This window comes from Osmerus eperlanus, chromosome 18 (assembly GCF_963692335.1).
Source record: "Osmerus eperlanus chromosome 18, fOsmEpe2.1, whole genome shotgun sequence".
NCBI lineage: Eukaryota > Metazoa > Chordata > Actinopteri > Osmeriformes > Osmeridae > Osmerus > Osmerus eperlanus.
In genome coordinates, this window is record NC_085035.1 from 810,215 (window position 1) to 825,848 (window position 15,634).

A 15,634-nucleotide genomic window follows, 5' to 3' on the forward strand; every position below is an offset into this window, starting at 1 on the left:
AGACTCACTACTACCTCTCACAGGACAACTGAACTGCTACGACTGCTGACAGTCTGCTGTGTCACCAAGCTAATAACTTACGACATGATTTATTCGAGGGAAAAAGGTTGAGCTTGCCAAGATGTAATTTGTGCATATACTGCACATGGATGGACCTGACATTGTTAGTGTTCAGGATTATTTTTAGGTGATTATTGTAAACTGTAGTAAATGTGAATGACATTTAATTCCAATATTTTGGTTTTATTTGAGTCAGGAAACCTCCAGAGGCAATCTGAAACAGCAACAATGTTGGTATTTCATGACGCTGTAGACAAGTCCAGGCTACTTCAGAGGCCAAGGCACATTCAAAACCAAACAAGATCCCTTTCTCACAGCACAGTGAAACTGTTATCTATCCGAAGGCAGTATTTACACTCATATTCAAACACTTTACATCCTCATCCACAACAGATCTTTATGAGGTGTGTGTGGGTAGTTTAGCATTGAGAACACGGTCCTTGTTTAATAATATCTTTCTTCATCCTCCTACACTATTGTAAACCACTTAACTGAGGCGGTGAGATGATGGCGATGACAACACGTCACAGTGCTGGGGAGCGCATGCTGCATATTTAATGGTCTTCCCGCCTTCCAGGACCCGTCTGTGCAGGGGTGGTGGGCCTGAAGATGCCCAGGTACTGTTTATTCGGAGATACGGTCAACACGGCGTCACGGATGGAGTCGAATGGAGAGGGTGAGTGTTTTACTCTACAAGCGCTCGCGACACGAAATGTCACGTTCTCGAACCTGGTTGGGGATATTTATGTGTGGATGTGTTTGGTTTCCTCATCGTCTCCGGTTTAGGAACAGATAACAGTTGTTACATACGGTGTTTTCCCGCTCTCATCTAGATTAAAAGTTTACTTGTGTGTTGTGGCTGGCATCACACTGCCAATCAGTCACTACAAGTCACAAGAAAGTCTAAAACTTTTTTCATATTTTGTTTAAATCACGAAATACCTCAAATACAATTGCGACATAGGTTTTACAGTTGAAGCCAAGTTTAAAGGCAGTTGTTAGAACCTGCAAGTCTGGTATCACTTCTCACTGGGTGTTAAACCCCTATAAACAGGAGGCCCCAGGATATGTTACCAGCTGTCTCATCACACATTATTGATTAACCGACTCACTTTCCTGTCAGAGCTTCCGTGAATTAATTATTGATGACCCCCATGCCCTGCGCTCCCCTCGGAGGCTGTGATCTATGCACCACCTGAGCTATCATACACTGCCTAGGGCCCCTGCACAGCAAACCTGTAAATAACTATAAGGTACACGTTAACCTCCCCTGTGACTACAGAGACAGATCGGCGACACAGTAACTACACAGTAATACCCATAGTAATAACATTATAGTTACACTTTACATGAAGGTTACATGAACTATCATGTAACTGTCCTCGTGTGTCCCCCACTGTCCCTCCCTGTCCCTCCCTGTCCCCCACTGTCCCTCCCTGTCCCCCACTGTCCCCCACTGTCCCTCCCTGTCCCCCACTGTCCCTCCCTGTCCCCCACTGTCCCTCCCTGTCCCCCCCTGTCCCCCACTGTCCCTCCCTGTCCCCCACTGTCCCTCCCTGTCCCCCACTGTCCCATCTTTGTCCCCTCCCAGCCTTGAAGATCCACCTCTCATCCGCCACCAAGGAAGTGCTGGATGAGTTTGGTTATTTTGACCTCCAGTTACGAGGAGATGTGGAAATGAAGGTGAGTTGTGTTTGTGAGTGTAGCAGCATTTGTACTTTGTAGAACAGTGTAATCACAGTGTAAACATTGTGTAATAAGTGTAACAACGGTGCAATAACAGTGTAATAACAGTGCAATAACAGTGTAATAACAGTGTAATAACTATGCAGAAAGTGTAATAACACCATAATAACAGTGTAATAAAATATAACGTGTATAAACAGTGTAAGAAACTGTGTAGAAAGTGTAATAACAACATAATAACAGTGTAATAACAGTGTAATAAAATATTAAGTGTATAAAGTGTAAAAAATTGTTTAGAAAGTGTAATAACAACATAATAACAGTGTAATAACAACTGTTCCCATCTCTGCTCAGGTGACTGAAGCATGGCTGTGTAAAAAAAAAAGAGAAACAAAAAAAAAAGAGAAAAAAAAAGTGTGTTTATGACCGGATGAACTTTCTCTAGGGATGTTTGGACAGCCATGCCTCTTAAGGAGAAACTGCCTCAGTGGAAATCAGCAGAGCAACTCCTCTGCATTGACGACTCTATTGATCCATGTGTTTTTCCAGGGCAAAGGGAAGATGAGAACCTACTGGCTCCAGGGAGAGAAGACCGATGTGTATGTTATCTGAGCGGCTGGCTGATAACGAGCGGACATAAAGGAGCCGACCACAGAGGCTTCCATGGCCAAGACTGCTTTATTTGTTCTAGAATAAGTCCTTAAGGTGATTTCCTACCTTGAACAACATTATTTACTAAACAGTCATTTGGGGGAAAGAGGCGGGTTGGGGACAGAAAAATTCAAGGTACGACCTTGTTATTGTACATGCAAAAAAATAAAAATAAAAAGGGTTAGGATGTTTTTGTATGAAGAACCTTTCTTGTCCTGAGAGTGAGTAATTTTCAATGATAAATTCTTATTTTTTGTGCTTTCTATATTAAGATTTGTATGATGTGTTTGGAAGTCAATGATGTATTCATATTTCCTTATGGAATTCTGGAAGGATAGGAGCAGTGTTCAACTCAACATCAATGCAGAGGTCCTAAAGTGGTGTTACACAGTACAAGATGATATATGTATATATGTATATCCAAGATATTGTAAGATATTTTGTTCAATAAACTGATTAAAATTCAATATTTGCTTTTATTCAACCAGGTTTTACACTTGAGCCAACCACACTAGTATTCTGAGTTTTATAATGAGTTTTATTGAATTATTAAACACAGTTATACAATCCTTCTTTATAGACATAGGCAATTAAATTGCATTATTTTTCTAACATCTTTTTACCTTTGAAAGGGTGGGTAAACGTCTTCATATATCTTCCATCTGTTTAGTCATTGCCGTCCAAATTAACGGGTAAATAGGCCACGTCCCCTTGACAACACTTTTGCAAATAGTTTCATCCAAATATAGCTGAAAGATAGCTGAAAGAGAATTTTTTATTTGACTGTCCTAGAATATCTAATATCTCGACAGAAATGGATACAGACATTGTTGGAAGGGTTACACTCTCTAAGAGTAAAACTAAATTAGTCATTTCAAAGTCAAGGAAACTACCTGCCTATGATAATACACCCAGGTTATTTTATGACCCAAAGGGAATCTGAAATGGCTCTTCTGTTGAAATTGCCGTGGTACCTTAGAGAGCTTAAACTCTATTATTAGAACTGTTCCCTGATACAGCCCTTTTCAGGCCATTTCAAACCCACTTTAATATCCCGATAATCAAACTTCTGGTTTGACATTTCAGACATATGATATTTAGGCTTAGGCCTATAGCTACTATACATTTAATATATTTAGACTACCGAAGATTTGTCATCAACTCAGCTCTATATGAAGCAGCCTGTATTATCCGCCTTTGATGAAACACACCATCTTATAATGCTCATCTTATAATGATAAAACTCAAGAGCGAACAACTACAGTTCATTTACCAGTTTTTAAAAAAGATGGCAAAATGTGCGTTTCGGGGGACGGGAGAGTAAGTATTGGAGGATGGTGCTGTGCAGAGCCGATGACATCAGCGGCCATTACGATTCCATTAGCAGCTGTGGAAGACGCAAAGCGCGCGCGTCTTGGTCTCCGCGGGAGAGAACAGCTCCCTCCTGCACTGCACGCCTCCTAATTACCGCCCACGCCTCCTCGCTGTCACGGCGACACGCTGACTGTTACCGACTCACGGATGGAAGAGTTGAGTTCCTCAACGTTCAGGTTGCCACATGATGGGGAGATCATCAACACAATGCCACCATCAGTGAGAATCCATGGGAACTAACATACTGTAGTCTACTTGCGGGTTAATTCATTAAATTCATTATTGTTTTCTACAGAGAGGAAAGCATCTGTAATATAATCTGACTGAGAAGATCGCAAACACTGCTAGGTGATTAGAGCTGGTACAAGCTGCAGTGCATCGGTGTGTGGCCGAAATGCATTACAAGCAAAGCTTACATCTAAGATTAGATGTAGGCCCCACGGTGTCAACACACAAACACTTACAGTATTTAATTGGCATTACAAGTCTGGTATTACTTTGATCCAATTTCTAAAATAAATGTGCAAGTAGTCCCTATGCTGCAAGCAATCTTTCTTAATCACATTTCTGTTGGAATATTAAGAAATGCATTTAATTGCATTTGTTGCTTCCGCCAAGAAGGTCATGGAATGTTTTTTTCTTCTTCATGTTCATCAGTTGTTTTTGTGGGGGGGGGGGACACACACACATTGCATAAACGTAGTCTAAAATTGCCGGTTGCCATAGCTACCTCCAACTAATCCCCGCTGAAAGCGCGGAGAGCAACACCGTGCAGAATTGTCTCCTTGATTGACACAACGCACATCTGAATCGGTGCCACGCGCTGTGATGTGGAGGCAGAGAGGGAGTCGATATCGGTAGGGTGGGAGGCAACTGAGCCGGGCTCAACCTACAGTCTACTCCTGCTTTCTCTGACCCGTAATAGGCTTTCTTGTCATTTGTCCAAGCACAATAGCCTGATAGTTTTTTTCGCCCGGGAGAGCGGAAGGAAAATCTATCTTTTTGTTCTCCTTCCCAATGTTCAGTTGTGGTAATTGGCGGTTGCGAAAGACACGCTGCTCGAGATGCCGCATCCGGCAGTGAAGTTGAACAAGCAGAGAAACACAGACGCCAACTGAAAGAGCATTGCTGATGTGAAACCTACAAATGAGCAATGGGCGTGATATTCTCAAGATAGTGAGAAATGTTTAGTAATACTTTTTTTATTTCGAGATCATTAATGTTAGAATTTGTTGTAATCTAACATTGTATTCTTTTCTGTTTGTGGAAAGCAATACAAAAGGTGAGATGCCAAGAAGACATAACGAAGACCATCACAGAGGGAAAATATCATTTACATATCACAGTTAGTCAGTTGTGTGACGTGTCTACAAAGCTGGGTTAGTAGTCGCTTGCGTCCAACCCAGGAGGGTGGAGCTGATGAATGGTAGGGGTGCTGAAACTGGAGTTCTTCTTGAATGGAGAGTCTCTGGTCCTCACTGGAGTCACTCCCTGACAGGACCAGCACAGACCAGACCGTCACAACACTGAAGGTGTGCATGTTCACACACCAACATTACTAGCATGCAAAATGAGAATCAACATTTATTCAGCATGTGATGATGTGTGTGTCATCGATTAATATGAAGCGTTTCAATACTGAAGATGTATGAGTATGTGTGTTGGCCTTAAAAACGTTTATTTTTAACGTTAGAAAAGTGTTAGTAACATCAGTGAATATTAAACTGAATTGTGTTGCACACAAAGTATTGGAATGTCTCATTGAAGGATGTCGTAGTAATTAAAGAGTAGAAAAGATACGGTCATTTGACCTTGATTTGTCAACCTTGTAAGGTTTTATTGAGATGTGAGGATGTCATTATTTTTTTCTATCTCGGTTGGAGATGAAAAAAACTGAAGGCTAACAGAATGTTTTATCCACTCTCAGCAGAAAAAGTAAAACACACAAACACTACTATAATGTTCTGCAGTATGTGATAAGGAACAAACAGAGATAAAGGTATTTTGACTGGTTCATCGGACTGACCTGTACTCGTGAATGATTCTCATTCCAAAAGGAAATTGCCTGGTCTCTTTTGTAATCATGCTCCTATAGTCAAAAACCAAACAACAACATTAGATATGTGTTGCACAGGTCTCCAGTAGTGAAAGGCTGTAGATACTATGATGTTGGTTTCAGTAGAATACCCCTGTGGGCTTTGGAAGGTGAGACCGGAAGCCCTCCATGTGGAAGTCTTTCTGAGTGGTCGAGCAGAACTCTGTTTTCGTAGACTGCGGGTGGAACTCCGTGAGCGTCTGCTTACTGTCAGATAGGGAAGTAGAGACATATCACCATGAGAACCAGCGGTGTCCTTATCACTTTATAGCAGTCTGCCATTGTCTCTCCACACTTCCCTGTGCGACTGTAGACATCTATATTCATATCTGTTACATCACAAGCACTCTTTCTGTGGGAAGAGGATCTAACATTAGATGTTTTTTTGGGGTATAACTGTCATAAGATGTTAATATGGAGGTCACAGTAACTGCAGTGTTATTTCAGGACACACCAAGTAGCCTGCAGTAGCTGGTCAGATATTGAGACTATGCCTGTGCTCTGTCACCAGATAAACTGACCACCCCATGACTACAGTACTGTATGCCATCAGTTTGGCACCTTTAACTGCTTTGGTTGAATTCCACTAAACATGTTTTGACTAGGTATTTAAAGAGATGTTCTTTTTATCGTAAGAAACAAACTAGCCTGTATTAAACGCTCAGTAAAACTTTTTTTAGACTGTGTGGTTTTTACTGGCACCAGACACTAGCAATGAGATACTGTCTCTCCTTGAACAATCATTTTTCAATCATGTCTCTCCTGCCTTTGTACCATGTCGTAATAAAGTTATAATAATATATAATAAAGTTACTCTAATACCACTTGTTGAGTTTCAGATTGTTACAGACATATTTTATTAACCACATTACAATGTGTGAGAAGAATACATGTACTGTAAAATCACATCCTACACTTTAATCAAAAAGTGCAAGGTTTTTACTGACCTGTAAAACCATATTACATCACTTCCTCCCACAAGCGATTCAGAACGACGTCTAGCACATCTAGTCTTTTGAAAGATGAAATCTTGAAAAACTTAAGCTTGAAACAGTTATTGACCTACCTTATTTCCTTGTAGAGCTGTTTTTCCAAAAGTTCACCTCTTATGCCTGAACAAAGTAAAGACAAAATTGAGAAACAAAATAAATGACATAGAAACCTCAACAGAAGAGTAATCAGAATAATCAGAAGTTGATGAAAACCTCAGACACAAGGCCAAGTAAGAGAATATAACAAGATGGGCCTGATTCCCTAGTACTTGCAAATGCAAATCTACAACCAGATGAAGTGGCTTTGAATGCTGCTCCTTTTCAAACAGCAGGATGTATTGCCTGCCAGCAGGACATTTACATTTAGTCATTTATCCAGAGCGTCTTACAGTAAGTACAGGGACATTCCCCCGAGGCAAGTAGGGTGAAGTGCCTTGCCCAAGGACACAACGTCATTTGGCATGGCCGGGAATCGACCCCGCAACCTTCTGATTACTAGCCCGATTCCCTAATCGCTCAGCCAAGACTAATGAAGCACTCTTGTAAGGAACTCATCACACCTCTGCTTAATAATACAGTCATTTTACAAAACAAGATATATATATATATATATATATATAGGACTGTAAGAGCTTTTAAAAAACAGTTTTGTCATTGTATACACACCCCTCAGTCTCACCCCTGTGCTCTTGGGAGGGGTGAAGTCTGTTTTCACTGTGGTGTCTCCTTCGACTCTTGACGACAGGTCCACGCTGAGAATCCCTCTGTGTCCATGTTTGTGGATCTGAGATCTGGAATGTTCCGTGTCCAGAGCAGCTGTGGCCCTCTGAATAAAAGATTGACATGTTCCCGCATCGAGCCTGATAACATGTTCTGTAGAGTACACTTCTGAGTTACACTTCTGTGGCGTCTATTATCATAGCACACATTCTTCCTGGGATGCAGACAAGGCATTCAAATGCCTAATTCCTCACTGTATATAACCTCTAAATCATATAGTCACTTGCTTAAAATATGTCACTATGTGTTGAGAATGTGCCCTAACAAGATCAATGGATGGACAGACAGGCAGACAGATAGATACTGTAGTAGATAATACAAATGAATAGATCAAGCTAGCCTAGTTACTAGTAGCCTAGCCCTATTACTGCAAGCCAACTGACCTCCTCTACCCAATTATGCAGCAAACACTTTCCAGATGGTTCCTCTTCCACAGAGATATCCAATGTACTCATGTTTTCAATGGTAGAATGCCAATGCAAAAAAAAGTATTAGCGAGCTAGTCTACAATTGTAATGAGTTTATGAGAAACCTGCCTAGCTAACTCAAGTAGCCAGCTTCACTGTCTAGCATTCTGTTGTCAGAAATGTAACCATGGCGACTGTCCACAGTTATATCGTGGCTGCATCGTCTTTCAAGCTGCTTTCTAATCTAGGCAATAAGATTTCGTAAGATTTGGTTACTAAAAACCTATTATGGTATTGAAAGTTTTTTTAAATCTGGATTTGAAGTGTAATCTGGATATGAGAAAATTACATTAAAAAAATAGGCTAGATGAGGAAGACGAAAACGTTATAAAAGTATCAGTTATTAATCATTTTCCATTTCATCTGCTGCAATTCCTGACAGGACTTGTGTCCATTCCCCTAACTGACACATGAAGTCAACACATGCCCTAAAAAGGTGGGTAGGTCAGTCCTCAGATGTGCCCATTGGTCTTGCACAAAGCGGCCAGTCACGGCCCGTTTTCTCCTGAGATCCATATGTGGAGAGGGATGGGAGAGTAAACGTTGATTTCTAACAGCTGTCCAGAGAATTGAGCAAAGTTTAAACATTGCTTCCTGTCTATTCAACAGACATCTTTTCAGCCCGAGTTGCCAAGTCGTTCTCCTCTCGGAAACCTGGCCTCTCGAACTCAAAAATGTAAACTGAACAAGGGGTGTTTGGATTCGTGCATTTGCTTCTTCTAATCAGTGAAATATCCAGATACACAAAAAGAGAAGCGGTTATAATACGACGACCAGAATAGTATCCCAGCTTTGAGTAAAGGATCGTTTGGGTCTCAGGTAAGCTATTGAGAGAGGTAGGCAGTCCCTAGAGGTGCAATTAAGGTGGATAAAGCCGATGGTAAGACTGTAGACATTGTCTTGATTTAAAATCCCAACAGTTCGCCAGCGTACCCCGCTCCCAGAGGCCTCACGAATCGATAAAGACCATAATCCGTCTAGGATTTCATTGATGGAACGTGGACAAATTAGGCCTATTTGACACAGTTGTATGCTACTTTTAATGTACAAGGAAATAACGTATTTCGTGCTTTAATCAATCAAAGATTGAGCATTGAATCTCCAGTCCAGTCATAGCATGAAGTTTTAACGTGATTCCATCGGTTCTACGTCACGTGGACAAACCACGCGGGCCTATGTTATTCTTCTGCAGTCAATAACGACATTTTACCAACAAAGAATTCCAACTTCGCACGACCTACTACGTTTTACACAAGCTTTATTATAAGCTATTGGCCAGGTGCACAGCATACCAATCACCTAACAACAGAACGGCCAAACGGCCAGACCTCAGAAAACCCTGCGTAAACTCAGCCGCTATGTTTTTCATGAAACTCTATGAGTTATTTTCTGTTTGCAAATGTGTTCAATTCTCATAAAGAGAGTAATGTAGCCTAATCAAACTTGAGTCTGTATTTTGACATGAGGTTTGAAGGGTTTCTTGTAAAATCCTTTATCCTTTCTTGTATAAGAAAGAATGGTCTACCTTGGTCGGAATGTTTTACAGCTAGGCTGACAATATGTTATCAATGTGTTGTGTCATAACAGCAGTCACAATGAATTCTCTTTCTCAAGAATTTTTCTTTAATCTGGTAGTCTGGTGGCCATTTGTTTGATGTAGCCTAATGTCATTACTGCCACTGAATGATAAACTTAATAAAAAGTAAACATATGTTAACCTACGCCTACGCTATAATATGACTTTTCATAAATAATCCCCAAAACACAGGAAGAGAAATCCACACATTTAAACTTTTTTTAAAGTGCACATAATTCAGTAGGCCCAGCCTACATTTAATTTCCTTAAATCTTCCTAACTCCTGGAAAACAAACACATTGGCCTTAAAAGATGACTTGCACAGTACAAGTCATTGCAGTTAGGTTAAAAATAGCTGGAGCATTCGACTGAAATGTGCAAGGCCCTTCTAAAATACACACTTTCTAACGGTTGTACTCGCGAAGTTCAGACCAACATCCCACCACCCAGCATTAACAGTGTGGCTTATGTGTGGTCACTTAGGCCGCTGTTATTAGGAAGGGGAACACATTCTCCACAGCATGTCTATGTAATTCATTCTTCCATCCTTTCACTGAACAACTTTTTTCAACATCAGACTTTTCCTGCTTAACCAACTGGTTGATCGAATTGTTTTTTCTGTTCCTTATCTTGAAAACATGTTGTCCAGAAATCTCCATGGCTACTAGTATCTTGTCAGATCTATTTGTGTGTGCTTGTGTGTACGCGCATGTGTGCGTGTGTGTGTGTGTAGGCTACCACGCTTCATCATCTCTACCCTCAACATCACTCAGAGGCTTACGGTCCCTGTGATTACGTTCTCTTCCCCTCACCTAAATGGAGGCTGGATCTTACGTGCTCACATACGGCGGGGTCCACAGACAGACAGAGTGGGCTAGGTGCCGTCTTCAAGCCCTGGTCAGCTTTCATCTACTGCAGTGACTTTCATCTCTGCCCAACAATGACCACGGCTAGCTCCAGGTCTGACCTGCCCCTCACTAGCCTTCTCCTTTTACTCCCTAATGAGTCTCCGTCTCTATGGCTGTCAGGCACAGGCAAGCGTAGCTCTCAGCTTGCTTTTATCAAGGCAGTGATAGCCTACATTAGTGACACCGTAATGGTCCCTGGTGACTCTTACTATTAGCACAGAGCCAAATCTGTGATTTCACCAGATAGGTTAATGGTTACATTAACACAGATTCACTTGATGATTTTAGAAAATAGAAAATGTTATTTGGTTAATATCCTGACTGTAGTCCCTACACTGCCTCTTCCTCATATCGGTGCATCAGAAAGCTTTCCACAAAATCCTCGCCCAGCCTCAGAAAGGGTTGTCCTCTGCATGTCTCGAGACGAAATCCTCGCGCCGCTGGCGGGAAGAGCCAAGATTCCAATCACGGAAACCTCAAACCAGCTAGTAGAATGCGCCGCCGTGGAATTTCAACAACATAATTCAATTTGTGCCTGTTAATATGCGCTATTCATCACTGTTAGATCTGCACCCTGTATTTACCTAGCTGGAATAACACTTGAGTCCGTACACTGTGGCCTGCCTCTCCGTGTTGTTACAGAGAGGAGCGGCGCTGTGAGAAGAAGGGGCCCGCGTTATGTGAGAGGTACTGTCTCCCTTTGGAGCGCGGACGCGGTCTCCCCCCCTTCCCCCTCCGCCCCCTTTCAAACCCCCGAGCCCAGGGTTAGGGTTTTGCTTGGCACCCATCAGCGTAGTCAGCTGGTCTCCACATCTTGGCCTCACACTTCCAAACGGCCATTTTTTATTTTTTATTATTATTATTTTTTGGTTAACTTTTTTTTCTCTCTCTCCTTGTGAGAAGGTATAGCAGTGTCGCAGACTCGCAGGCTGATTCTCTGTGAAGCACAAACACCTCCAGCTGCCTCGGCGCCCAAGGAAAAGAAACGAGAAAGGTTCCCGGTCCTTCCTGATTCGCTGCCTCACCACTGTCCAGGAAAGAAAACGAAAGGTGGAAAATAGCTGTATTATTCCCATAAATGTTCGGAGCACAGAGTACAGAGACACGCAGTGTTTCACGTTGCTTTGAGCTGCTGCCCGTTCCAGCAGGTATTAATGACACACAGAATGGCACGCGCACGGTGCAAGATGGACACATAAAAACCGTGATGTTATAGACGAGGGCAGCGTCGGACACATGGCCCACATCTGTACTCCCATAACCTCACACACCAGCAGCCAAGCAAACACCTGGACAGAGACACAGAGACCACCAACAGATAAATCCTCCTCTCTCTGCTGTAACGACAGTATCCACAACACGCTGCGGTCCACGGGTCGGCCCTGCGGCCGAGGCTGCGGCCTCACAGTGTTTTAGCATTCCCAATGTTTATAGAAGTAAGCTATTAGATCTGTAACTGTATTTAGTTCACCTACAGATCTAAAGGTTGACGAAATGTATGACGTCGTCACCCAATCTAGTGACTTTAAGCGACTTTTCAGGGAGCCACAAGCGACTTCTGGTGAGATTTTATTGGCAACATTGGAATGACAACGCCATTTTGTGCACATCATGCCAGAACGCCTCAGGACGGAGAGAGACTAACAGAGACATTTATCTGTTTAAGATTTGTCTCCACTTGTTTCCAATTCTCCTCTTCCTGTTTGGGTGTCCAAGCAGTGATGTTCTTTCCCTCAGCCAACAAAAAGAGATTGATGTATTGTTTCAATCACCCTGTTTGGGACGAACACACTTTCCAGCGTAGTGTTCTGGATCCTTCTATCTTCCATCTGGTCGGGCTACAGGTCACGTGTTCTCTCTGACCAAAAGACAACAGGCCAGCTAAGACACATGCATTTAATTAATTCAGCTTTCATCCACGGAAACGTCCGAATAGCGCACATATTTTGAGAACGCTTAAGAGAAGCCCAAAGTTCTACACGTCACGCGACGGATGTACGACAGAAACCAAAACAAGGTAACATCTCGTGTGACTGCAGACGTCTTGCGTGGAGGCCAGAGCTACGCTGCTCAGCTAGAAACGGTGCATGGCCTTCTCCGTCTGCGCACAGCAGCACCACCATTACCTCTGGAATACCTCCTGCAATTGCTTCCAGACTACACGGTTAGATATTTCTCAGGAATGTTGTGGCTGTTGTGTGTTTGAACAATGTTATTTATGTAGTTTTCAGGACTAAAAGCCCCCCTCCCTCCACCCCCGTTCTTCACTGTCATATAAACAACTCACCCGCCGAGGACAAACAACTGCCGTTCGTCGAGTTTGTTTACTAGCATGTTGAATGTTCTGCATCCTCGTACGTCTTTGTCGCAGGACATCACCCGTTTCCCTGCTGAAAAGTAGAAAGTCTCTTTTCTATTGTTGACGGACTGCATGCTCTCGTCTCAAACTGGTGCCAGTAGAAATGAATCATCGTCCTCTCAAGACCTCATCCCCTCTTTGAGCCACTCTGCTTCTTAGACCCCAATTATTTTTGACATTTAACTTGCAGACCATGGTGTCTGGAGTGTTTAATTGCAGAGAACAATAATACTAACTCCTTGTTACCTTTCCACAGCGTGTTAAAACCGGTTTCACTCTGTAAGGAATAGACAACTTTAGAGGAGGCCATTAGTGATTCCTGAGATTCACACAGAGACCAAACTGTTCAAGTTTACTCCTCTTAATTGGGTAACTGCGGAAAGTACCTTCTCAGAGCATCTTCTCACAGCAGCAGATCTAATGATATTGGAATAATGTGAACAAATTCTCTATCTTTAGCATCTTTCATCCATGCGTCGTAATAACAAGAGTCTTCTTCTTTGAAGAGTGCGGTGTAATGTTGCTGTGTTCTCACACTGGCTCAACTCCCCCCCCCCACCCCCCAAACCAAAATCTGAGACTTGAAGGACACTCACATTAAAGTAGCCATAAACAGACAGGATTTCCAAGATGCCGTCTCCCCCCAAATGGAAGACAGAAACACACACTGGAAACACATATTTGAAAACATCTCACGCAGGGCCTGCAGCTGACCTCAGGTCATTCCTGTCCATTTAAAAAACATCCGTGACTGTTGGAAGCGGGCCTCAGAGAAGGGGAAGGTTTCCGTGCTTGATGTCTGAGTCTCTCTGCAGCCCGGCAGAGCTTAACTCTGAAACCCTCACTCCACAGCTCATCTAGCTCCAGTGGTTATGTGAGCACAGGTGCTCAAGCCCCTCATCAGGTCTCCCTGGTGTGTGTGTGTAATCACCGAGGCTGTAAATACACCAAGCAGCGGCTCGTAGGTAAATATTCAAATTTCACCCGAAAACCTCTGCGACCAATCAGTCCAATACTCTGGATTTAGATGTTTGCTGTCTTCATCGTGGAACACAGATGGAGGGTGTGTGTGTGTGTGTGTGTGTGTGTGTGAACTTCCACGTCAACAGAGAGTCCTGCTGGTTCTGTCTGGTGTCACATGCACAACAAACACTTCAACAGTCATTGGTTTACTCACCAACTGTAATCCCACCTGAAATCCCTTATTGGACGTTGTTAAAGCCGGTGTAGGAGAGAGGTCTGGACACCATGGAGGACGTCTGAACACAGGGCGGTCTACAGGTGGCTAATCCCTCTCTTTTGTTTTACAGGGGGAGATTTGTGGGGTCCTGTCTCCTTCACAATGGGGACCCCACAGTTTCATCCTCACAAAGTCCCACAAGGGGTTGACAGAAGCAGGTAAGCTTGATTAACACCGTGAGACAAAACACTCCAGGCCCGGATGAGCTCTCATCTCGATCTCAACAAATTCAAACAAGGAAACGGCCCCGACGTGGCCAATCCAGGATACCCCAAACGGTATAAAAGACCCTGACGCAAGTCTCAGAATCAGAACGTCGAAGCGAGAGCTTGTGAACCCAGCGAAGCCCTCCTCTCCTCAGACCTCCAAGATGAGACTCTCCATCCTCTCCGTGCTGCTGGCCGTGGCGCTCTTCTCCGAGTGCTTCTCGCCGTCCGGCTCCACCCCGCTGAGCAAAACCGAGGACTCCGGCCCAGAGCCAGACGCGTTGCTCGCCGACGATCCGTCCGAAGACCCCGGCCGCCTGGGGAGCACCAGGATCATCGTGGTGGGCGACGCGGGGCTCTGGAGGGGCATGAGGGGTCTGGACAGACTGCCGCTGTACAGGCAGAGCGTCCTGGAGCGCAGGGAGGGGAAGGATGCCCAGGACCCCAGCCTCTCCGTCTACAGGAGGGACACCATGAGGTGCATGGTGGGGAGGGTGTACCGGCCATGCTGGGAGGCCTAGAGAGGCCTCCGTGCCTGCTGCCTTCCAGGCCTCCACCTTGGACCCTCCACCCTGGACCCTCCACCCTGGACCCTCCACCCTGGACCCTCCACCCTGGACCCTCCACCCTAGACCCTCCACCCTGGACCCTCCAGCCTGGACCCTCCACCCTGGACCCTCCACCCTGGACCCTCCACCCTAGACCCTCCACCCTGGACCCTCCACCCTGGACCCTCCACCCTGGACCCTCCACCCTGGACCCTCCAGCCTGGACCCTCCACCCTGGACCCTCCAGCCTGGACCCTCCACCCTAGATCCTCCATGCCCTCCACCCTAGATACCCTTCATCTTGGATCCAACATCGACTCTCCCCCTTCGCACCTCCCCTCTCGTCTCCTCTCTCTGAGGGGCGGACGGATCGTCGGTGCTGCATCCTGTTCTGCCTAACCTCCAGTTGTATCATAGTCCGACGATGTTAGTTGTGTGTGTCTATCTTGACGAATCAACATCCGCAGTTAAACAATTAAATGACAGAAAATCTAATATTGCGTCTTGTGTGTTTTTTTATATGGAGTGTTTCACTGCAGGATATCATTCTGAATAGCACTAACGAGTTTCATATGTGGAAAAAGTAATTGAAGCGATTGTAGATGGGTTAATATGAGCGTCTTGTTTTGATGGCACTAGGCGGCCCAGAGGGGTGGAGTCTGGACCGGTAGACTTATTCTCATACAGCTCTG

General features: G+C 44.1%; 3 protein-coding genes across 4 annotated transcripts in view; 2 read left to right on the forward strand and 1 right to left on the reverse strand.

Moving 5' to 3' along the window:
- npr2 (natriuretic peptide receptor 2) overlaps window positions 1–2,864 on the forward strand; it is a 34,246-nt gene extending 31,382 nt beyond the window's left edge. The window contains exons 20-22 of the mRNA XM_062483841.1: window positions 638–736; window positions 1,652–1,743; window positions 2,296–2,864. Of these exons, the coding sequence (XP_062339825.1) occupies window positions 638–736; window positions 1,652–1,743; window positions 2,296–2,358 (254 nt within the window). The 3' untranslated portion in view covers window positions 2,359–2,864. The remainder of the gene's footprint in view (window positions 1–637; window positions 737–1,651; window positions 1,744–2,295) is intronic.
- Window positions 2,865–5,083: 2,219 nt separating this feature from the next.
- spag8 (sperm associated antigen 8) lies at window positions 5,084–10,822 on the reverse strand. 2 transcript variants are annotated; one of them, XM_062484577.1, is made up of 6 exons: window positions 10,494–10,822; window positions 7,538–7,684; window positions 6,933–6,978; window positions 5,959–6,073; window positions 5,798–5,860; window positions 5,084–5,262 (listed from the first exon to the last, which is right to left on the reverse strand). In XM_062484577.1, exons 1-6 carry the CDS (start codon window positions 10,588–10,590, stop codon window positions 5,152–5,154), a joined length of 579 nt encoding a protein of 192 aa, XP_062340561.1. In that variant the 5' UTR covers window positions 10,591–10,822; the 3' UTR covers window positions 5,084–5,151. The 2 variants fall into 2 exon arrangements, with proteins under 2 accessions (XP_062340561.1, XP_062340562.1); XM_062484578.1 differs by lacking the exon at window positions 10,494–10,822 and adding an exon at window positions 8,022–8,950 and having other exon boundaries at window positions 7,525–7,684.
- A 3,563-nt stretch (window positions 10,823–14,385) lies between these two features.
- On the forward strand, window positions 14,386–15,431 carry pmchl (pro-melanin-concentrating hormone, like). The gene has a single exon (XM_062484579.1). The coding sequence runs from the start codon at window positions 14,559–14,561 to the stop codon at window positions 14,913–14,915; it is 357 nt and encodes a 118-aa protein (XP_062340563.1). The 5' UTR covers window positions 14,386–14,558; the 3' UTR covers window positions 14,916–15,431.
- The last annotated feature ends 203 nt before the right edge of the window (window positions 15,432–15,634 follow it).